This window comes from Cryptomeria japonica, chromosome 11, assembly GCF_030272615.1.
Source record: "Cryptomeria japonica chromosome 11, Sugi_1.0, whole genome shotgun sequence".
In the NCBI taxonomy this organism is placed as follows: domain Eukaryota; kingdom Viridiplantae; phylum Streptophyta; class Pinopsida; order Cupressales; family Cupressaceae; genus Cryptomeria; species Cryptomeria japonica.
In genome coordinates this window covers 714,671,841-714,696,558 of record NC_081415.1, presented here as the reverse complement: position 1 = coordinate 714,696,558, position 24,718 = coordinate 714,671,841, and the positions used below count along the sequence as shown (strand labels likewise).

The 24,718-nt window shown below is 39.2% G+C and overlaps 1 protein-coding gene across 1 annotated transcript in view; it reads left to right on the top strand.

The window, feature by feature from the left end:
- The first annotated feature begins 5,426 nt into the window (after positions 1 to 5,426).
- Positions 5,427 to 24,718, top strand: part of LOC131061316 (protein LEAD-SENSITIVE 1) — a 35,621-nt gene continuing 16,329 nt past the window's right edge. The window contains exon 1 of the mRNA XM_057994943.2: positions 5,427 to 5,610. Within this exon, the coding sequence (XP_057850926.2) occupies positions 5,517 to 5,610 (94 nt within the window). The 5' untranslated portion in view covers positions 5,427 to 5,516. The remainder of the gene's footprint in view (positions 5,611 to 24,718) is intronic.

Genomic DNA, 24,718 nt, shown 5'->3' with positions numbered 1-24,718 from the left:
TACCATTGTGATAATTAGTTTAAGTTAGTGTTATATTCAAGAAAGACTTTGTGCTTCTTGCTTAAAAAGTTTTGGTATAGTTTGTTGGATTAATTCGTTCATTTCCTTAAGTATCAAAGTGATAGGGAAATTGTAACAAAGTGGAGGGAGAATACATAGACTCTGAAAAAAGAGAGTTATATACCTGAAACTATCCCACAGATTTTAATTTCTTATTAATTAGAGAAGAAATTTCAAAGGGAACCTCCCCTTGATGAGAGGAGAGATTAATTTCTCAACATAGCTATGTGTGAATCATATATTTTGTCATTGGTACACTAGTGACAAAATATTCACCCAACAAGATCCTAGTAAGTCTGTCCCTAATACCTCATGAGAGTTGAAGGCAGGACATGTAGTATTGTGGGATTGTTGAGAGGACAAAACGAATCAAGACAATTCTTCTTGCTAGTGACAACCATTTACCTTTCCATGATTGCAATCTTGAATCCAGTTTGGACAGCACACCGTCCCAGAGTTTGTTTTCTCTAACCCCTTTGTCCAATGGGAGTCCTAAATAAGTACATGGAAGGGTTTCTGAATGGAAGCCTAGAAGATTAAGAATCTCCTTTTCTAGTTTCTCATCAGTGTTGAGGAAAAAAAACTTGGTTTTTTCTTTGTTCACCTTCTGACCAAAGGCTTTTGCGTACCAATCTAGAATTAGTTTGAAGCTTCTGGCTTCAGTAAGGGAACTATTACCCAGTAGAAGCGTATCATCTGCAAATTGTTGATGAGTTACTGGATCGACATTACTAGTGACTCTAATCCCTTCTATGTTACTAAGCTCTTGAGACTTCTAGATTGTCCTACCTAGGGCTTTTGCCATAATAACATAGAGGAAGGGGGATATAGGGTCCCCTTGCCTCAATCCTCAGGAGCTTGTGAAGAAGCCATGGGGGGAACCGTTCACCGAAATTGAGAAATGAGGAGTTGAGATGCATTCGAATATTAGGTTGACCCAACTTTTGTTAAAACCAAAGGTTGCCATGCACTTGCATAAAAAGCTCCAGTCCACTTTATCATAAGCTTTCTTAATATCTAACTTAATGAGCATTGAAGGACTAGAGTTGATTTGAGAGGAGTGGATTGCCTCATGAGCGAGGATAACTCTGTCCATAATAGATCTGCCAGGAACAAAACCGGATTGTTCTTCTGAGATGATAATTGGGAGGAGGGTTTTTAGTCTATTAGCTAGTGCTTTTGTAAGGATTTTATAAAGTGTATTACAGAGGGCGATAGGTCTGAACTCTTCTAGGCTTGCTGCTGAAGCTTTTTTTGGAATGAGAGCAATGAAGGTATTATTAATCTCTCATAGGAGCCTGCCAAATTTTCTGACGCCCTCAAGAGCGTCCACTAGCTCCAAACCCAAAAAATGCCAACACGAATGAAGAAAGGCAGCTGGAAAGCCATCCAGCCTAGGTGCTTTTTCCGGGTGCAGTTCTTTAATTGCTTTCTCAATTTCATCTGCTGTGAAACTTATATTTAAAGACATATTATGCTCGTGAGTGATTAATATAGGAATATTCTGAAGAAGACTTTTCTGGGATACAAGGTTGGAGGATTCCGAGTTGAGAAGTTGAAAGAAGTTAACAATTAATTTGGCTATTCCTTTGGGATCCTCTATCAAGTGACCATTATCATCAATGATACTGGTTCTTTTATTTGTGCTTCTTCTAGCTTTAGTGCTAGCATGAAAAAAATTTGTATTCCTATCCCCCTCAGCGAGCCAGGTTTCTCTCGATTTCTGTTTCCAGAAGGTTTCCTCTTTTGACAGAATATCTTCATATTTTTTCATAAGTAGTTTTTCTTGCATAAATTGGTCTTGATCCATTCCAAGATTAATCACAGATTCGTTTACTTCTTTTAACTCTAATTCAATTTGGGTTTTAGTATCAAAGATGTTGCCAAATTTTTCATTATTCCATGTTAGGAGAGATTGTTTGATCATTTTTAACTTAGATACAAAACAAAATAGCTTAGATCCAGAAACCTTAAATGATGACCACCATTTTTCTACCATGCCAATGAAGTTTTCTTCTTCCAGCCACATGAGCTCAAATTTGAATGGGAAATTCATCGACTTTAGGTCTTTGGCTATGGATAGTTGGATCAAAAAGTGATCAGAACTTGAGATAGGTAGTATGGAAGCCTTAACTAAGTTGTTGTTAAGGGTGGCTAAGTTGTCCTTAATAAGGAACCTATCTAGTCTCCTTGCTATCATACTGAATCAAGATCTTCTATTGGTCCACGTAAAGACTCCATTGTTTGTAGGGATATCCATGAGGTTATTATGGAAGGTCCAGTTTCTAAAATCTACTAAAGACTGAGGTTCTCTGGAGCAACAACCTGATTTCTCAGTGAGATTGCAGATGGCGTTAAAATCTCCACCTATGATACAATTAATGTTCTTGTATTTATTCATGAAAGAGGAAAGTTCCTCCCAGACTATTCGCTTTAAATCATTTGGGGTGGGGCCATAAACATTGATCAAATTAAAACTTAGGTTATTGCTAATACATTTAACTTCTAAACCCATCCAAAATCTATTAGTCTCTAAAGCTACTAATGAGATACGTCTGGGATCCCATATAATACCTAGACCTCCAAATTCCCCTACCGCAGGGATTCTTGACCAATTGAATCTTCCTAAATGTTTGCCAAAAATTTCTCCTCCATCACTGTCTAGCTTTGTTTCCTAAATAATAGTTATTTCAGCTTTACCCTCAAAGATGCAGCATTTGAGAATGTGCTGCTTGTTAGGGGCGTTAATGCCCCTAACATTCCAAGTTATTAACTTCATGGCGATGTGGGAGGGAACTTCCCTCTCCCTACATTGAAAACATTTGTTAACTTAGATTGGTCCAGAGCCTTCCCATCCATGAGTCTTAGCTCCAGATTCGATCTTCTCCCTCTTCTCTTCTGAGAAGATCCACAGTCCGGCTTATTCCTGCCTACCAAATTGAGAGGTAGACCTAGTGGGCCTACCTCCAAAGGGGTTTCAATACAAAGATCAGGGGAGGCTTCTCCAGGAATCTCAAATTTAGTCAAAGACTGTAGTGATGGTGGAGGTAGAGAGGTATTGATTATTGAATCCAACTGAGCCTCTTTGAGGTTGAAATCCTTTGGGCCTCCTAAATCTGAAATGTGGTCTTTGTCTCTGAGTTCAAATTCGTCAGCCAGGCTATGTTCCACAATCTCTATTTGTTCTGCTATATCCGCCTTCAAGGAATTGGTGAATTCAAGTAGGTTGTTAAGGGCTTCTTTGTTAAGGGAGATAGATTATTTGTCCAAATTGTTGTTAACTTGGACTATGTTGCTAGGATATTGCTTGACAGGAGAAGGATGGCTTGAAATCTAATTGTTCAAGGGGACGCGAGATGGGTCTAAAAGTGATTCCTAAGAGGGGAAATATGATCTCCTTTGCTAATTGAAGTAGATTGTGGGGTTTTAGCTTTCTCAGATGCCATTACTGAGGGGTGAGAGGGTGGTACAGAGGAAGATGATGTAGCCCTGGTTTTATTAGAGCGAGATGGGCCGACTGAGGGCGCGGTTAGGGGAGGATTGGGGGTGAGACTCATGGGCTGAGATTGGCTACCTGATGTGAATGTTTTGGTTGTTATAAATGGAGCTATGATTGATTACTGTCTCTTTAATTGTGTTGCTCTTATGACAAATAGCCATATCAGAAGCATCAATAATTCCACAATAGATTGAAGGGATGATCTCCCATTTCCCTATTGAGGTAATTAATTCAAAAGGGCTCAAGTTAGGGTTAGTAGTTTCGATATCGATAAGTAACTTTATGTCTCTTTCAAAAAATTTATCTCGTATACTTATAATGGCCAGGCATTTCCCTAGCCCCATCGCAAGTGATTCTATTATTTTTGAGACATGAAATTCGACAGGAAGGGGGCCGATATTGACCCAATGCAGGTTGCTATTGAATACAAAGGTTTTAGGGTTAAAGTTGGGAACCCAGTCAATGCAGTGAAAAATACAACCATTAAGCAATTTCTCCTTGCTTCTGAGCTAATCATGCTTAACACTAGATTCAATGCATGTAATTAGAATGCACTGAGAGCCCAAATTGAAGGTACTTACCAGGTTATGAAATTTAGTCTCCCACCAACCTTTGACATCTTCGAAGGAATGATGAGAACCTTTCCACTTAGCAATGAAGCTATTACTTTGATGAAAGATGATGTTATGTTGGAGAATCTTTGAATCCAACCTAATCTCAGGTTTTCGTCCTTTAGGGTTCGATAGAGATGACCGCGACCAATCTTCTTGCTTTGTAGAGTGAGGGGGAGTTTCTCTCTTGTATTTGTTTGTCGTTGTTTGCCAAGAAAAGCCCCGTGATGCAGGATTCACCTTGAGCCATTTGTGATTTAACACCTTCCTAAATTCTTTGGCTTGACCCACCGCTCTGTTGAAATGGCCTTCGAGAGGAGGGAAGGAAGGGGGAAAGCAGGCGTATTCTGTGCCTCCGAGCAACAGGCTGGAAGAGGATGCATAGTAGGTCGTCGCCCCAGGGGTATCGAATTAGGGCCTATAAGGGTATGATGGACGTTCCTCCGGTGTCTGGTCTTCCTCCTTTCCACCACCTGCCAAACCCCTTCCTCTTCGCTCTTGGTTGGCTTACACTTGGAGGGGGAAAAAATAGTAAGACGCATGGTAGAAAAATTTCATGAAAAATAAACATTTGCTGATAGCCGAAAATTTGCAGAGCACTTTTTCGTATATAAGAATTGACCCTACACTCTATTATCTCCACAAAATTCGAAAGAACTTTGTATGATGTTGTAACTTCGTATTCTCTGTTATTAATACAAAAAAATTAATGAGAAACAGTGAATATAGAGTTACTCTACAAGAACAAGGACATTTAAATTCTCCGATGCATTTAATTCATTGAATCAAATTTTAACTCTATCAATGACTTTGAGCATATAGAATTAAAGAAAATGAGCAACAATCTTATAATCTATATTTAGTTTTTAAAAAATCGATAGGTAAGAGATAATAAACATGATTCAATAAGTTTGATTCAAAAACTACACACTTGAATCCTCCTCATAACAATATCATTTTAAATAATTCTAAACGTATCATTTATCCTTCTTTTTATTAATTTATATTATAAAAAGTAATACACAAACTAATTTTTATTTTATTTATTTATAAATTACATATCAAATACCTTTCATTATTTACATTCATTGAATTAAATTTCCACTCTATTAATGACTTGAATACATCAACATTATTATATACATCATAATAATCAAAATAATTTTGTCTCTTATATGACATTTCTAATATACTCGAAGGTACAACAAAATCCACTCCTGATTACAACATATTTTTCATCTAATATTATTTATTCTTTTTAAGAGAGATACTAGGACAAGCAAGACGCAGATTCGTAGTCAAATTTAGTCGGCGGAGGGAAGGAGAGTCGGAGTAAGAGCAAAGCGATGGGGTTATTCTCAAACAAGATCAGCAAGGAGGATGTCAGGCCTGGAGATCATATCTACTCATGGCGAACAGCTTACACATATGCCCATCATGGTACCTTCTTTTCCTCCTCTGTTTTCATTTACTTTATTGTGTTGTTTTTCAAAAGTTCTAAGATCACCATGTGAATACAATTGTCTGTAACAGTCAATTCAAGTTATCATCGTCTGGAAATATTCAGATTTTTCTTGTAAAGCAACAATTGTGGTAATGGGTTTCTACCCATTGTTTGCTATGTTAATGGAAGTCTGATCATTTAGTCATTAGATCATACTGGAACGAGGGCATTTAAGCTTGAATTTATAATCAAGCTTGTTGAAGATTGATTTTGCTAGGGTGTTTAGATTTTGTCTGATGACTAAGGTACTTTTTATGGACTATTTTTTCACAATTGGCTCGTTTCTCACAAAATTTTAAAAATTATATCAGCCAGTCAGCATTTAATATAAAACATGGCGAAGAGTTAAGCATAAGTCACCGAATGAACTATGACAGTTTGACTATATCCTTAAATATAAGGTTCACTTATGGTTCTACACTTTTTCAAAATTTTCCCGGACGATGAAGATTAACAGCCTATGATTATGGATCGTAGATTCTCAGTTTTTTTGATTGGTTTTTGGTGTGATTTATACTGATTCTTTATCTATAATGACATGAATCTGATGTTCTAGGTTTGAGATTTAGCATTTACCGTTTAATATTCTAATTTTTGGAAACTGGATGTTTTATTTGAATTACAGTTTTGTGAAAAATTTAGCAACCTTGATTGCAGACTACATCATCTCTGCTGGAAGGAGGTAACTTGATTTCATGCCAAATGGATTTTCTTGACACTGAGCCTGTGGCCACTTCAAGAAAAATCTGCCATTTTGTGATTGAGTTTCTTGTTTTCGTAGGTCGTTCAGATCTAGTAGCAGTATAGGACGGAGCTGTTTGGATTTCCCGGTTCCCTTTGGTTAGCTTAACCGGAAAGCTTATCATACTCATATGATCCCAAGGATAATAGGACTATGTACAAATGGCAGCGGAAAGGCCTGGCCAGTACATGGGGGAGACCATGAACGAGAACTCTCCCATCATTAGAGCTATGAAAGTTGAAGGACTAACTTCACCAATCATTGCCTGCCATCTCTTATGAGCTTCTCCGATCCACCAAAACCCAAAGGAATGGAGTATTCTAAAGCACCTCCCATTACCAATTCCAACTAACTGAACGCGTGGGTGGGATGCCTACTATGGATAGGGGGTTCCCTCGCGGTCGATCCTCTCGCTTGCTTGACCAGCTGTATAGATAGCCCAGCTGGCATCGGCATTCTATATTCATTCGTTAAAGACGACATTTCCCAAAACTACTAAAGCTAATGAACCAGACTCGACATGCTCTATGTTTAAACATATATGTATTGAAACTAGCATTGGAGATATATACAGCATGACAGACAACAATGGTTGGCTAGATGTTAGTATATCTTTCCCACTGTAACATTTGCTTGTTAATTATGAAGGCTAGAACAGCAGTGCCCCCAATATACATACAAAAATGGTTGGCTACGGTGTTAGTATGTCTCCCCTGGTATAGTATTTGCTTGCTAACAATTAATGCTAGAACAGCTGTATCACTGGGTCATAGTAAATTGACACTTGCTGGTGGTTGTGATAATATAATAAAAGATCGTTAAACAATCTAGCACCTAAAAATTGATTTTTTTTTATTTTTTTTAATTTTTTTTTGGGATAAAAGTGGATAGAACCACTGAACTATATTAAATTTTTAAAGTTTTTTTACAATGTCTGGTTCAAAAAGCACTAAAGGGAAAGAACCAGTAAGAACCCTTTAGTATTGCTTAAGTAACACAAGCCTTTTCTACCCAATACCAAATGCCCATTGGCATAGTACATCAAAAAACCCATCCCAATTTCATAAGCCGCATTAGATATAAAGGAAGCCGTCAATAGAAGCATATAGAAGGAAGATTAAAGTTTGATCACTGAAGGATGCATATCCATTGCTGCCAAAAAACACCAGTCTGAACCACCCCTGGCTATGAAACACAGTTCTCCAACCACTAGTTAGAATGATACCACATAGCAGAAATGAAACCATAATCAGACACCCTGTCAAAATAAACATTGTGATCAAGCATAGCAAAACCCACACCAAAGAAAAGCCACACCAAATAAGGAGGTTGATGAAGACAACAACTATGCCCTTCTTTACTTCAAAAATTCCAAAACCGAGGAAGGGACCTCATCCACACTTACCTCCCGCATATTAGCATCACTGTCAATGGCTAAATTAGCCAAGAAATCTGCAATCTTATTCACTTCCCTATAACAGTGGGAAATCAAGAAGGAATCAAAAAAGTCTAATTTTTGCAAAATATGATCAAGTATATATTGTAATTGCCAACAATTTGACTTCTTATTCATGACACTTTGAATAATAACCATAGAATCACCCTCAATTATCAAGTCCTTAATTCCCAAAGATATAGCCATATCCAAACCAAAGGACAAAGCAAAGAATTCTGCACAATTGTTAGACTTGAAACCAATCGCATGACAACGAGCCTGAATAAATCTTACCTTATGATCATAAATTACCATACCTACCCCTGCCAGGCCAGGGTTCCCACGAGAAGCTCCATCAAAATTCAATTTAAAGTGCCCTTGCGGAGGAGGTTTCCAACAAGCAAAATTTCTCTTACTTATAGCATTAGTCTTATTTAAAATAGATCCATGAGAAGGTAAGACTGATAACATTCTCCAAACTCGAGTTACCCTACCATCCCAATGAGAAAAAGAGGTAAGGGTTTCCAAATTCTTATAGATAAAAGACAAAGCAACTTCAGAGATGGAAGATTCAATCCTCAATAAAACCTCAGCCAAGGAAGAACTTGTTTGCTTAAAAATCCTATTATTATGCTCTAACCAAATATTCCAAATCACAATAGATGGAGAAATAATTCAAAGACATGCATAGAAAGATGAGGCAAACAGGAGAGGCCAGGCTCTAAAGTGGGAAAGGAGATCCTTACCAATAACAAAGGAAAGATTAAGCTTTTCAAACAACCACTGCCAGCAAGCATAGGCAAAATCACAGTGAAGAAACAAGTGTGCAGAGGATTCTAAATTTTTATTACAAAATACACAAGAAAATACTGTAGTAATACCCAACCTGTCCAAGCTCATTCCTGTAAGGACCCTGTCCTGCACTGCTAACCAAGCAAAAGCACCAGCCTTTGGGAGGCAAGCCATATGCCAAAACAGCTTGTATGGCCAAGTAGATAAATCTTTAGCAACCAAGAGAGAATTATAGCCATCCTTAATTGTGTACTTACCAGAGATATTCCTTGTCCAGATAAGCTCATCGTCAGCATCAGAAAGAATTATTACTCTCTCCACCAACATCTTTTCATATTCTAATTTCACATTTCGATCAATATCTAAAAACTCAGTTGATTTCCATTTTGCCACCTTAAGATTCCCACTATACTCAATTTCAAAATAATCAGCCACAAAGACACCCCAAAGGGAAGAAAGAGTGGAAATTAAAGGAGACCAATCCCTCGAGTTCACCAGAGGGGGATGTCCATTCCAAACTTCCTCCCAAAACCTTACCTTTCTACCATTATGAACAATCCATGAGAGATGAGGCAAAATCACTGATCTACATTTACATAGAAAATTCCATATAGCTGAACCAAACGGTAAATTAGAAACTTGAAAAACATATTCTCTTGGTCCGTTATTTAAATATTTAGCAAACATAATTTGTGCCCAAAAGGAGAATGGTCTCTCATACAATTTCCAAACCGACTTAGCACCTAAGGCTAAATTCTGACTTTCCAGACTCCTAATGCCTGTGCCCCCAAGGTTTTTAGGCAAACAAACTTTATCCCATGCTACCAGAGGGAGTTTTTTCTTACCATCTTTATTATTACTCCAAAGGAAGGACCTAAGAGTATCTTGCAAACTAACAAGAGCCGCTTTCGGAGACTGCAAAACAAACATGAGATAAATAGGAACAGCATTTAGGACAGACTTAATAAGAACAATCTTACCAGCGAAAGATAACCATCTATGATTCTAGGATAGGATCCTTCTAGAGATAACTGAAATGATCTTATCCCAAAACTCAACTCTATCCTGCTTAATGAAGAAAGGTATACCAAGATAAGAACAAGGAAGATTTCTAGATGCAAATCCCCAAAAAATATTCAATCTATCCTGAACCAATTGTGAAGCATGAAGGAAAAAAATCTTTGACTTATCAACATTGATCCTCTGACCAGAAAAGGATGCATAATTCTATATTATCCCCTTTATCACTCTTGCCTCACCCAAAGAGGCCTGACCAAATAACAAGGTATCATCTACAAACAAGCAATGCGAAATGCTTTGTGGAACATTCTGAATCCTAATTCCCTTCCAAAGCCCTCCCAGCTTAGCGGCTCTTATAGCCCAACTAAACGTTTCAGCTAGAAGAATGAACAAGAAAGGAGACAGGGGATCCCCCTGCCTCAAACCCCTAGAAGAGGAGAAAAAACCACAAGGGGAGCCATTAATTAGAACCGAGAACCTTGCAGAAGAAATACAAGCACGAATCCATTTGACCCATGCCCTGGAAAAGCCCAATTTAAGTAGAACAGCACACAACGCCCCCCATTCTACTCTATCATATGCTTTCATCATATCTAATTTGAGGATCATGGCCAGGATCCTTTGAGTAGAAATAGAATGCAGAACCTCATGTGCCACTATAGCTCCCTTTGCTGTCTCCCTTCCTGGAACAAAACCACCTTATTCTAAAGAAATGATCTTAGGTAAAATTTTAGCCAACCTTAAAGAAGTAGCCTTGGTAAAAATCTTGTACAAAATATTACATAAAGCAATAGGGGGAAAATCAGCAAATGTCTTGGTAACCTCTTTTTTAGGAATAATTGCAATCATTGTATTATTAAGCTCTTTCAAAAGAGACCTATTCCTTCTAGCCTCCTCAAGGGCCATTAAAACATCATTTCCCACAAAATCCCAGCATTTCTGAAAAAATAAAGGAGTAAAGCCATCCGGTCTTGGAGCCTTATCAGGGTTCATTGCAAAAACAACATTCTTAACTTCATCCAAAGAAAAAGGAGACATCAACATTTTATTATCTTTCGAAGATACCAAAGAAGGAATATTAAAAGAAATGTTATTATGAAGATCTCCATGCTCCGAAGACAATAGTGACTTAAAAAACCTAACTGCCTCTGAAGCAATATCCTCATGTTCTGTTAAAAGTTTGCCATTTGGACACTCAATACAAGATATCCTATTTTTACTTCTCTTAATTTTTGTTGAAGAGTGAAATAATTTTGTATTTCTATCACCATCTGAAAGCCAGATCTCCCTCGATTTCCGTCTCCAATAGATTTCTTCTCTGGACAAAACTTCTTCAAGCTCTACTTTTAGCAATTTTAGTTCATCAAAAACAAGAGGCACCATACCATGTTGAATCACATGTGAATTAAGACATTCAATCATATCTTGAATCCTCTGTTTTTCCTGAAAGATGTTCTTAAAATGCAAGATATTCCATTCTCTAATATTAAATTTCAAAAATCTCAACTTCTTAACAATCTGAAACATTCGGGATCCAGAGCAATAAGGAGCAGAACTCCACCATTTTTTGAGCAAAGGCAAAAAGGAAGAATCTCTAAACCACATAGGTTCAAATTTAAAGGGTGACTTAAAATGAGCTTTATCTTCCAGAATTGATAGGGAAATTGGAAAATGATCTGACCCCGAAACTGGAAGAATAGAGGAAAAAAATTCGAACTCTGAATCAATCCAAACATCTGATAACAAAAACCGGTCTAACCTTTCCGCAATCTGAGAAAAATCTCTTCGCATATTTGTCCATGTGAAAATCCCATTCTGAAATTGACAATCAAAAAGACCCATGTCCTTAATGAACATCCCAAAGTCTTCCATAATTTTTTTATTAGGAAGAATACCTCCTTTCTTTTCTCTCAAGTCAGTGATAGCATTAAAATCCCCCCCAAAGATTATAAAGGGACCATGCCTTAAAGGGGAGGAAATTCTCTTAAGATCTCCCCATAATTTAGTCTTCCTTTGAATACCAGAAGGAGCATAAATATTAAAAAGTCAAAACTTAACTTTCGAAAGCTTGCTTTTAACTAAGGCCAACATCCAGTTTACAGTAGAAGCAACTAGCTCAACCTCAATGTTATAGTTATTCCAAAGCAATGCCAAACCCCTTGATGCACCACAAGCTGGGGAGGAGAGGAATTCCCACTTTCTCCAAGAAGAAAAAACCAAATCAGCAGACTCCTTTGACAATTTTGTCTCTTGCAACATGAAAATATTACACTTAACTAAGTCCATCTGGGACTTAATTAAGCGCCTCTTGTTAGGGGCATTTAAGCCCCTAACATTCCAAGATATAATTCTCATTGCTCTCGAGGGGAGACCGAGGCTCCCCTCTTTCCTTTAGACGGAGAAGACTTCCCTTCTCCAAAACTACTTTGAAGATTACGCTTCACAGACCCCGACCTAGTCACAGGAGGACTGATAATAAACCTCTTACTCCTCTTACCCTTAGGAGTACCACTTCCTTTCATAGCGTCACTAAGAGAAACCAAATGCTTCCCTTTCCCAACACCAGGAGAAAGAGAGAAAATCTTCTGAATCCCAGCATCAATTTCCAATTGAGTCTTTCGATTCTTTGGAGGCCTACCCCTACCAGGAGAAACCACAGATGAAGCCCTAATTAGAGTAGTTTGAACAATTGGTAAACTCTTACTTGACTTAGGAGAAGTCATGACTAAATTATCTATGATGCCCACTTCTGATGAGGCCAAAACCTCAAAAGGGTTAGTAGATGCAGAAATAGGAAGAGTTGATTTAATTCCCCCCAAGTCATTCTCAATGGAATAGATAACCCTATTCGTAATGTCCTCATCCATCTGATGCTCATGATCTTTAAAAAGATCATTTACTTGGTGAACTAGATTATCATCTGGCACAATAACAGGAATGTCCCCCAACTGAATATTATTTCCTAAGGCAGCGTTATTATCCACATCCACATCAACATGCTGCGAAGAATTAGACACCAATTCTTTGACTTGTTGAGCAAGGATAGCATCATCAGGAAACCCTAGAGAAGAAACCCCAACATTAGACTCCAAAACAACCCCATCATTCTTCGCGAAAATCTGACCAATCCCCTGACAATTTTCTAAGTATTCATTTGACTTCACAAGACAGACAGGATTCCCACCACCATCATTTAGTGACTTATCCAAGGAATTCGAGGTAGTGAGGTTTGGAAGCAGATCATCCACATTGTTGTCCTCGGAAACCACAATATTCTGGTGAGCTCCTGTCTTAGCCTTACTTGTAAATAACCCTACAGACTCTGGATCATGAGACACAACATAAACCTCTTGCTTCCCAACATCCCTCGTAGCCTGGTTAACCTCAAAAGTAGCGGGATGTTTCCCAGTGGAACCATTAACTAATAGTTTATCCAGAAATGGATTATCGTTACTAACCAAGCAATGTTCTGCCTTATCCAGAACAAAGGATTTCGAAAAATCCATAAGAAAAGGAGCATCCAATTGCAAGGAAGTTTTACCAAAGTCTTTCTCCAACTTATTAATTGGTTGTTTCCATATACCCTCATGAGATTTAATGATACAGGTCCGAGGGCAAACATTATTAGGGTTAGTCAGGACACAGATTTTTACCAAAACCTCCCCCTCCACAAAATCAAATCTTGATGATAAGAAAGAACCACAAGTATTACCAATTTGTTCCAAAACCTCTGGGTCCATAAATTCAAACGGTAATTTGGGCAAGCCAAACCAGAAAGGAACTAATTTAAAGCTTGACCAAGCAGGGACATAAAATGGTTTCCAAGCCAAAACAAACACTAAATTTTTACCAAACCAGTAATGTGAAGATTTTAAAACTTCATCCCTAACAGAAGAAGAGTTGAAAACAATAATAAATGCCTTTACAGAGAGTAATTGAAAATAACGCATATCAGACCACTTTTTCTGCAATTTTTGATGAAATTTAGATAAACTAGTTGCATCCCCCCATATTTCCCCAGAAATAGCATGTGTATGCAAACAACGAGCTTTCGAATCCACAACAGAATCAAGTAAATCAATGCATGGAACAGGAGCCCATACCTGTGAAGACCCACCTCCTAAGTTAGAGCCGGTTTGATTTTCACTTACCTTATCATCTTTTCCTGATGTCGAAGATTCCCTTACCTTATCCCCCCTTTGATGTGACGAAGATAACTCAAGTGGGTTACTGTTAAACTGTTTGTCCATCATCTTTTCACTAGCGTTCAGCTGAGAAACCCTAATTGCCTCATTTACAAATGAAAACTTCACAACTTTCGCATAGGATGTTTATCCTCCCAACTCTGTAGATCGTTTACCCGGAAGCCCCTTTAAATGATTTGGGATAAACTTTTTCCGCGGGCCCTGACCAAAATGCCTACGATCCAAAAATCGTTGATGCCCTTCACCAGATCTGTCCATACTCCGCCAATTTCCACTGCTTGGACCTCTGAAAAAACCTCGAAAATACTTGGAGACCAGTCTGAAATTTCTTAAGTCTGCCCTCAACCAATTCTGTGCCGCCATATCTACCCATTTGCCCTTCGTGAAGACCAGCTGTGGGACATGCGGCGGATCATCCCAGCCCACATCAGCCCACTCGCCAATAACCCTAGTTTCGCCCATACCGAGCAAGAAATTGCAGTCTTGTCTCTGTTTTTACTAGGGTAGCAGACCAAAAAGTTATGCAATGGTGGAAAAACCTTCAGCTCTTAGTGAATTTTGACGCCTGGAAATGAATTTGCTATTGTTGGGCGCAGCTAAACCCTAATGATCAAACCCCCATCTCTGATTTCTGCACGCCTGTGATGGTTAGAGGAGCGGTAGCAATGGCTGTTGATGCACTGTCAATGTGCTCTCCCTGCAATGGGGTTTTGACGATCCAGGTGACTAGCGCTACTTCTAACACCCTTATCATATTTTACGGCGCCCTCCAAAAGAAAATACTGAAAGCAGAGTCTTCAATTTCAATGCGGATGAGCAGGCTAACCTCTCTCTGACTGCTGACGAAGGAGATTGTCGCTCCTTTTGCTCCGCCTCAAGTCGCTGCGGCAAGAGTTCTAGCTTTGTTCAATTTTGTGCAGGTGCGCTCTGATCCTTAGATGCACCGTGCTGTTTATCCTCTCCCACAAAATCTCTCTTTGACGGCTGACGAAGGAGATTGTCGCTCCTTTTGCTCTGCCTCTAGTCGCTGCGGCAAGAGTTCTAGCTTTGTTCAATATCCGATCTGTGCAGGTGCACTCCGATCTTTGAAGATTACGCTTCTTCGTTAGTAAGGCCAAAATTTTGGGGCTCGGCCATGCAAATTCCAACACAGAGATCATCTATATTTGAACCAAGCTACACGTATAACATAGCTATGACAAGCATGATTTATTTCTTAAGCTTATGGTCTAATGACAAGTCCCTTAGGACATGTCAATGTCAAGTTTATTAGCTCCTTCAGAAGTAATCTAATCAGTCTAATGTTCCCGTGGTCTAGCTAAAATAGTACCTAATCATTACTTGATATTCTTGACCTAGACTTTTAGATTGGTCAAATTTCTCCTTGGGTGTACATGCATTATCACTGTAGGACAACACACACGTGATGTTTCACATGAAATAGCCCCAAACTTTTTTCTGTTATGCAATTCAGTTTTTCTCCCTAGTGAAACCTTTTGCATGTCATTGATGATCATGTGAAGGTTTTGCCTTGAACTTGTAGATGAACTCTGCAGTGCTGAATTACACCTGCCTTATGTTATAAATACATCTGAAAGAGCATTCAACAATCATTTTAGTCAAGTCTTGATTTTGCGTGTACAGTCATTTGTTTTCAGTTGGCCTGGCTCTTCATTTGATTTTCTTACCTTTAGATCATTAATTGGTGAATTATTGCTATGAGCCAAGCTTCTCTATCCAGGTTGGACTGCATCACAGAAGTTAGTTTTTTCTTTTTGAATCAAGAATGCTGCATATCATATTATAATATTATATCATTAAAACATAACAGGGAAGAAAGCTCTTTGGCTGCCTCTATGGAAGCAGGTCATTTATTACATGCTCATTAGAAAATGCTACAAATATAGGCAAAAAACCTGTAAACAGAGAGAGATCATTGGTCCCCGCTAATGGAAAAGTCCATGCAAGTTAAAATGAGCACCTGCATAGAAACAGGCCAGCCAAGTCAAGTACAATGTTAACACTAGAGGAATAGTCATATCATGGTCTAAAGTTGAGTCGACTCTACACAGTATATACAACTAGTCGATCCCACTGCCATACTTCCCTTTATCCATCTCTCCAAAGTATAGCATAAACTGCTCAAAAACAGAGATGAGGTTGATCTCCCCCTTAAAATCTTTGAAATTTTCAGAAAGCTTGTAGATGTTTCCTTCCAGAGTCACTTTTGTCTCTGCAGTTTTGTTCAATGTAGTTCCATTATTGTTGATGTGTTTTTCATGCACATGCGAACACAGAATAAAATACCTAAAGGTACCTTATCCTCTCTTGAGCAAAGTTTTTCCCGACTGCTGAAGAGAGGATAAGGTACCTTTAGGTATTTTATTCTGTGTTCACATGTGCATGAAAAACACATCAACAGAATTGGCGCTAGAAGGAGGGCTGAGCATTATCATGCTGTGAGTAGATGAAATCGAGATCCTAATTCGCAAGGAGTTATCCAGGAGTTTTTACCCTCCTCCCGCACTCAACAGAATTGGCACTAGAGGGAGGGGTGATCATTTTCAAGCCGCGATCAGTGGGACTTATCAAGTCATATTTAGAAAAAATATCCAGAGCTTTTTACCCCCCTCCACGCTCAACAAAATTGAATTAGGAGTGCCTGACAGTGAATGCGAACTCTTGAATCCAAGGAAGATCAATGGAAAGCCTTTTCTCAAACACTTGATGGAAGTGATATAGAGAAGGAAGGTGATCGCCGGGTCGTCAGTTGGACTTGTGAAAACAAGGAAGCAAGCTGGAACCAATTGAACGTTCAAGTTGAATTCGAGATATTCAAGATCTCCCTTATTCCAGAAAATCCAAAAAAAGTGAAAAATAGAAAATCCAAAAAAAGTGAAAAATAGAAAATCCAAAAAAAAAAAGTGAAAAAGTGAAAATCCAAAAAAAAAAAAATCAATAGGAAAGATTTCTCAATGGAGCGGCAACAGTTTCACAAGGAGCAACAAGTTGATTTTCCTCAACTTTGGTGGAGATTGGATACACAGCTTTATCCACGCAGATTGTCCGAGTTTGCAAGGCCATGGCAGTGTCGAGTTCACGAGACAGATGAACATGATGAAATACATTGCTTGAAGTACTTATCAAGGATGGAATCGGCAGCGCAGGGAAAAATCTTCTTTTGGGATGTCCCCACGCCAGAAACAGAAGAAGGCAGCTTCAGTGTCCCAGAAAGCAAGGATCCTCTTCTAAGCTTCTTGTGGATGATCGAGAGTCAGCTCATTTTGAATGGTGAAATGCGCTTAGAGAACACATTACTACCATTGTGGTGTAGAATTCACAACTCACCTCACTCTGAATTTACTTGCTTAGTATGTGAAATGGCTATCAATCAAGTCAGAAACCAGTTTGGAATGCCAACTTTGTTCGAGGAAGAGTGCATCATGAACAGATCTTGGGGTGCACATCTCGCAGCTGAATTCAGGAGGACCTATGAACAAGACATCGTTCCAACATCTGATTGTGAGAAGGATCAGTTGTACGTTGACGATACAAATGCACCTGAGGAACAATGTATTATAGTGGATAGCTCTCCATGCCATGCACCTGAAAAAGAATACCATGAAACAAAAGTTGAAGAATCAGTTGAAAATACTCAAACAGTAATAAAGGAAGATCCAGGAGTTGAACAAGCAATCAAAGGAGAAGATGACTCATTCCTTGAAGAATTCTCGTTTATGCTACAAAAGGAGATCCTTGAGATTGAATTGCAGGAGGTTTCAAATGGCCTCATTGAAGAAGACAATCAAGTTGAGATGTTGAACAAAGAGATACAAATCATCATAAGTGAGCCCAGGTATGAAGAACAATTCAAAGGGGCGCTTGAAGATTTCATCACCATTATGCTATTTGAGGAAGCATGGAAAGATCTTGTAGAGGAAACATAAGTGGAATCACTGCCCAAATTTTTTCAAGATAGGCAAGTTGCTGTGAGTGATATGATCCATCATCAACTCCGACCTCCCGAGACTATGTGTGAAGACGAGACATCACCTGAGATTATCTTTGATCAACTAGAGGAAATGTTTAAGGCTCAATCCATCAGGGAGTGCTTGGTTTTTGAAGATATGCTAACAAAATTTCATGAAGATGCCTGGTTTATGCAAGATATCTTAGTGAAAACAGAGAATGTTGAGCTATTTGAAGGGGCGCTGAGCTTGTTACAAGAGGAATTTCCTAATCAAGATCAACACACACTGTGAATGCTCGTGGAATAGTTCATCATCAATGGCGACCTCTTGAAGCAGCTGGTGACCTCGCTTCCGACAATACAGTTCCGTCTGAGCCAGAAATGTGTCAGGTTGTCTCTTTCCTTAATCCTAGCCTTGAAAGTTATTATGATTTTGATTATGGGGATTTTGGGAAAACAACTTGCATCTGGATTGATCATGGCCCTAATGAATTACCCCAGTTGATCATTTTAAGTGAAAACTTGCTTGAGTATGAAAAATGCATGGTGAGAGCTTGCTTTTCTGTGTTTAAGGATGAATTTGCCCGACTGAGAACCATCATGTTTGCCATGCTCCTGTTGCACAACCTGAGAAATCATGTGAAGTCATGTATATATTTTGCTTCTTTGAGTCGTGTTGAGTCTAGGAGTCTTGTATATAGGTTTAGAGTAGGTTTTCTTTTCATGTCTTTAGTTAGAGGTCTTTTGAGCCTTGTTCTTAATTTGCCTTGAGTCATTTGACTCATGATCTAGTGTGGCTCAGGTAGTTTAGTTGTTTGCTTTCTTTAGATAGTTTGCTTTTGGGTGTGCGCTTTAACTTAGTTTGCCTTGGGTCAGTCCGTCGGTCGTTTGCTTTAGTTTAGGTGTCTTGAGTGGGAGCCTCCATCTTGTGAGAAAGGCGTCTGTGTTGTTTCTCACACACTGGCAATATCTTGGATCTTATGTTAGACTCATTTCTTAGATATCTATTCATGAAGCGCTCAGAATCCGAGGTTGTTCCTCTCTAGCTTTATCATCTGATCAGGACCTGTATTTGACTTGGAAGGGGATCATTTTCTGTGTCTTGATGCCGACATCTGTTGATTACTATATCTTCACACATTAATAGACTCCGAGTCATTATGGTTTTCAGGCAAAGCTGTGACTGGTGAAAAATCTAAAATCTGACTTCAGTACCACTGCAATCCTCAAACCCTAGTAAGCTTCACTGCTTACAAGCCAAAGGAATTGACGGAATGAAGAAGCAATATCAAAAGGAAAAAATGAGAAAATGAAAGAGAAAAATCAAGAAAAAAATGAAATGAAAAAAAATACCAAAATTGGCTAATGGGGATATACGGATAACTCCATCGGGGCTATGGACGCTTGGCTGGCAATGGAGCAATGTTCGTGAGCCTGCGGCGATAACCTTGTCGGGACTATGGACATCTGACTGGCAGCGAGGCTCTATCCAGGATGCTTATGAAGTTTAGATATACTACGTAGCCGATCACAGGAGAACCTGAAGGTCATAAATGTCTTTTCGAGAGGAATGAATACACTTGCACACACATGCATAATCAAAGACTAAGCATTTTTGATCTGGTTAAGGATTTTCCTTCCACTTTGAGTGCATTTTCTAGTCTCTTGATAAGTTAGGTTGAATTTTCCGGAGGTTCTAAGTGTCAATTGAGTCTTTATCTCTGAAACGTTCAGGAACATTTATTCAAGGTGGCGCTAGATGTTGTGATGTATTCACACATCGCCCCATTGCAAATGGGGACCCCTACTTTTTGCTTTCTAGGGTTTGTTTTCTAGGTCTTTTAGGGTTTTGTCTATTAGCCTTTGCATGATGAGTGTTGTCAGGGGGATCGCTGGATAGCAGGCTCTGCTTGAGCTAGGTTGAGTTAGTAGATGCTTCAGGTTAGGGTTTCTTTGAAAGTCTTCCTTGGGGCCTGGTTTTGCTCTTATTGCTAATTGTGTCTTGCTTGGTGAGTAAGTATCATTCTTGAAGGTCCAAGCTAGGTCAAGTTGGTGAATGATGAAGTTTGGAATGTCATCTTGATCTTCAAATGCCTTGAAATTTGGCTGTCTGGAATGCCCTGATCCTGAAATTTGGCTAAGTCTGGAATGTCTTGATCTTGAAATTTGACCAAGTCTGGAAAACTGAAGAATCCTCCAAAAACTAGATTTTGCAATATAACTCCTAGAGGTCCGAAACCACTCTCAAACATCCTGAAAGTATATATGGAATATAACTTAAAGTATAAGTGACATTTCCTTATATCTTACTTAAATGTTATATTCCATAAAATGATCCTGACGGAGAGACCAAAATGTCAAATTTTGCTCCTGACCCTTCCAAAGGGTCCAAAGCGAATTTCGCTCCTAACCCTTCCAAAGGGTCCAGAGTGAAATTCTCCATAAGACATTCTACTTTGACCAAAACCTAGAACTAACGCATTCCCAGGCTTGAATAAAGGTAAAATGCTTGTTTGAATGAAGAAATGTGAAAATGAAGTCAGGATCTTGGCCAAGATTAGGAATTTCGCTCCTGACCCTTCTAAAGGGTCCAAAGTGAAAATCCTTGTACACCTCAATGTATCACTTGTCGAGACCAATTTCATAGTTCCTTAGGCATGTTTGGGGGTGTCTTGACATGTTCTAACCTTAGGAGGTGAGTAAAGGTGGATGAGGTGAAGATTTTAGCCAAGAACATGAATTTCGCTCCTGACCCTTCCAAAGGGTCCAGAGTGAAATTCTTGAAAACACTCATTTTTCCTTTAGCCAAAGGCAGGACCAAGGTGGAGATGCATGAGGAAGGATCTTTGTTTGCCTCCCAAAGAGAATTGGAGTTGAAAAGGTCAAGAGTCAAGCCCAAATCATGATTTTCGCTCCTGACCCTTCCAAAGGGTCCAAAGCGAAAATCTTTGTAGTCCACATTTCCTTCCCAATTTTGACTAAGTGTTGGTTTCTAGGGCGTGTTTGAAGATGAATTGGTTTGATCTTGCCTTGAGATGGAGTTGGTGGATTTTTGAAGAGCAAGATTTTGGCCTAAAGGAGATTTTTGCTCCTGACCCTTCCAAAGGGTCCAGAGCGAAATTCATCATAAACCTTATTTGTTGCCTTGAATGGACTTGAAACCTTGTTCCTAAGGTGGAAAATGATCCAATTTTGCCTCTTGAGGTGGTTCGAAGTTTGAAAAGTGAGCAATCTAGCCTAGAAGGAGATTTTCGCTCCTGACCCTTCCAAAGGGTCCAGAGCGAAAATCTACCTAAGACTCATTTCTTCCATAGTTTGACCAAATTTTGATTTGCAAGGCACCTTGAAAGGAAGGATGGACATCTTTTGCCATTGGAAATGTTTGAAAGCATTGAGAAGTGAAGGATTTTGAGCCAAGTAGTGAATTTCGCTCTTGACCCTTCCAAAGGGTCCAAAGCGAAATTCCTAGAAACACCTATTTTTCCATTGGAGGAGGTCAAGTCCTTAGTTTTTTATGGCGTAGATGGAAGTGGGATAGCATGTTTTTACCTCTTGAGGTGGTTTGGAGTTGGAGAAAAGGAGAATCAAGCTCAAATCATGAAAATCGCTCCTGACCCTTCCAAAGGGTCCAGAGCGAAAATCTTCATGGACCTCATTGTCTTCCTTGTTAGGTCAAGTCTTTAGTGTCCAAGGCATGTTGGAGGAAGGATAAACATATTCTTGCCTTGAGGAATGATGGAAAGCAACAAAAGATGAAATTTCAAGCCTAGAAAGGAAATTTCGCTTCTGACCCTTCCAAAGGGTCCAGAGCGAAATTCCTTGTAAACCTAGTTTTTTGACCTTGCTTAGGCTTCAATCCTTGTTCCTTGGAGGAAAAATGATGAAATGTATCTTGTAAAGAAGATTGGGATTGAAAGAATGATGATTTTGGGCTAGAAAGGGAAAATCGCTCCTGACCCTTCCAGAGGGTCCAGAGCGAAATTTTGCAAAACCTATCTTTTCCCTCAAATTTATGCCAAGTTTGGTGTGGGTCAAGATTGGAGGTGTCCTTAGGCATGTCCTTGAATGGTCAATAATTATCAAACTTGAAGGAATTGAGCCAAAAAGTGATTTTCGCTCCTGACCCTTCCAAAGGGTCCAGAGCGAAAATCTTAAAACCACCTATTTTCCTTGCAAGTCTAGTCAAACGTTAGGTTTTCATGGCTTGGATGGGTGCGAGGAGACATTTTCTTGCCTTTTGAAGTTAATTGATGTTGAAAAATGATGGAAATTAGCCCAAACCAAGGATTTCGCTCCTGACCCTTCCAAAGGGTCTAGAGCGAAAATCCTAAGATCACCTACTTTCTTTGCAAGACAAGTCAAGTTTTTGGTTTTTTATGGCCTCGATAGGAGTGAGGCGAAGTTTCCTTGACCTTGGAGGTGAGTTGAATGGTAGAATTTGTCCTGAAAAGTGATTTTCGCTCCTGACCCTTCCAAAGGGTCCAGAGCGAAAAACACTAAAACCATCCTTTTCTCCAAATTTTGTGCTAAGTCAGGCCTGGACTAGGGTGAGAAACGCTATTTGGAATGCCTTGGAAAGATGTTTGACCTTCAAAAATGTGAATTTTGAGCTAAAGTTGGAATTTCGCTCCTGACCCTTCCAGAGGGTCCAGGGCGAAATTCTTATAGGGTCTGTTCCTAGAGAAAATCTTGGGCAAGTTTCATGTTAATATCTTTTTGTTGATGATTTAAGTTGAAAATGCTATGTTGAAATGAATTTATCATGTGTCCTTAATCATCTTTTGGTTTGTTTTGGCAGATGAAAGAAGACCAGGCCAGGACAAGGACGACTTTCTCCAGCCCAGCATCAACAAGGACGACCTTCTCCAGCCCAGCCTCATCAAGGACGACCTCTTCTAGTCCAACATTTGAAGGAAAGACAAGGTGGCATCCTAGTCATCACTCCTCCAGTCGGGTTGGTACACTTCAGCATGTCCAAATTCAATGTACCTGACTCATCAAAGATGGCACTAACTTCGATGTACCTACCCCGGTTCTCTATTGGTTGAATATTCTAGAGAAGACATGTGTCCAAATAATGCAATTATTTCATTGGCCAGAATTGAGTTTGTTGTAACAAACTCTAATTAGGGTTTTGTTGTGACGTTTTCACACATCGCCCCATTGCAAATGGGGACCCTTGCTTTTTTGCTTTTTAGGGTTTGTTTTTTTTGGTCTTTTAGGGTTTTGTTAGCTAGCCTTTGCATTTTGAGTGTCGCCCAGGTGATCACATGGATAAGCAAGTCCGGCTTGAGTGATGTCTTGATCCTGAAATTTGGCTAAGTCTGGAATGTCCTGAAAATTTGGCTAAGTCTGAATGTCCTGATCCTGAAATTTGGCTAAGTCTGGAATGTCCTGATCTTGAATTTGACTAAGTCTGGAAACTGAAAAACCTCCAAAAACTAGATTTTGCAATATAACTCCTGGAGGTCTGAAACCACTCTCAAACATCCTGAAGTATATATGGAATATAACTTAAAGTATAAGAAGGAAGAAAGATAGAAGGAAATGTCACTTATACTTAAATGTTATAGGAATATAACATTTATCCTGATAGAGAGTTCAAAAAGTCAAATTTCGCTCCTGTCCTTCACTGAGGATCCAGAGCGAAAACCGCTCCTGTCCCTCTCCAAGGGTCCACAGCGAAAAGGCTTAGTGGAGTCATTCCTGACCTTGTTTGGACAAATTGAAACATCAAAGACACAATGAAGGACGAAATGAGCATAATAGAGCATCGAGACAAGACAGTGAAATGATGAAGTTTTTTGCCTAGAAGGTCAAATTCGCTCCTGTCCCTCACTGAAGGACCAGAGCGATTTTATTCATATACACATTTTTAGACCTTGTTTGGACTCGAACTTTTATTCATGGCGTGTAAAGAGATGATATTTTCCTCAGCGAAGGAAATTTGAAGTGAAAAGTAAAAAGATTTGGCCCTGAGAGCAAAAATCGCTCCTGTCCCTCACTGAAGGACCGGACCTTGAATTCCAATTTCGCATTATCCTTGCAAGATTTAAGTGGTTTCGCGATTTGAGGAGGTCAAGGGAAGTATGTTTTGCCCGTTGAATATAACTTAAGTACGCCACAATGAAGAAAATCGGCCTAAGTAACAAGTTCGCCCCTGTCCCTCTCCAAGGGACCAAGGTGACTGGCTAGGGCGCTCCTGTCCCTCTCCAAGGGACCAGAGCGATTTTCCCTCAAGACAAGATTCGGGCAAGAGAAAAACAAGTTTTACGTTTGAGGTGGGTGAAGGAAGACGCAATCGATCCGTCGAAGATAATTTTCAAAGCTAGCAAAGGACGAATTGGCTTGTAATTGCAAAAGTGCTCCCGTCCCTCACTGAAGGACCGGAGCTTGAATTTCAAATTTGCACTGTTCTTGCAGGATCAAGACAATTTTATGATTTGAAGAGACCAAGGAAAACATGATTTATCCATTGAATATAATTTGGAAGGCTAACAAAGGACGGATAAGCTTGGATTTGCAAAATAGCTCCTGTCCCTCACCAAGGGACCAAGGCGAAAATGCTTTAAAGTGCACTCATTTCAAAGATCGAATAAATTGAACTCGAAATTCTAAGTAAAAATGCCATCTTGGACGTCAAAAATGAGGTCTTGGACGTAAAAAACAAGAAGTGTGAGGTCTAGAATGAGATCGCTCCTGTCCCTCACCAAGGGACTAGAGCGATCTTGTTAATAACCATTATTTCCATGCTTGGGCGCCAAATATCCTTCAAATTACATTAAATGCCAGATTCAATAAAACCTTGAAATATTTTTGGCATTTAATAAAAGCGCATGGTATTTAATAATTAATTTTGAGCCTAAAAAAATCGAATTTT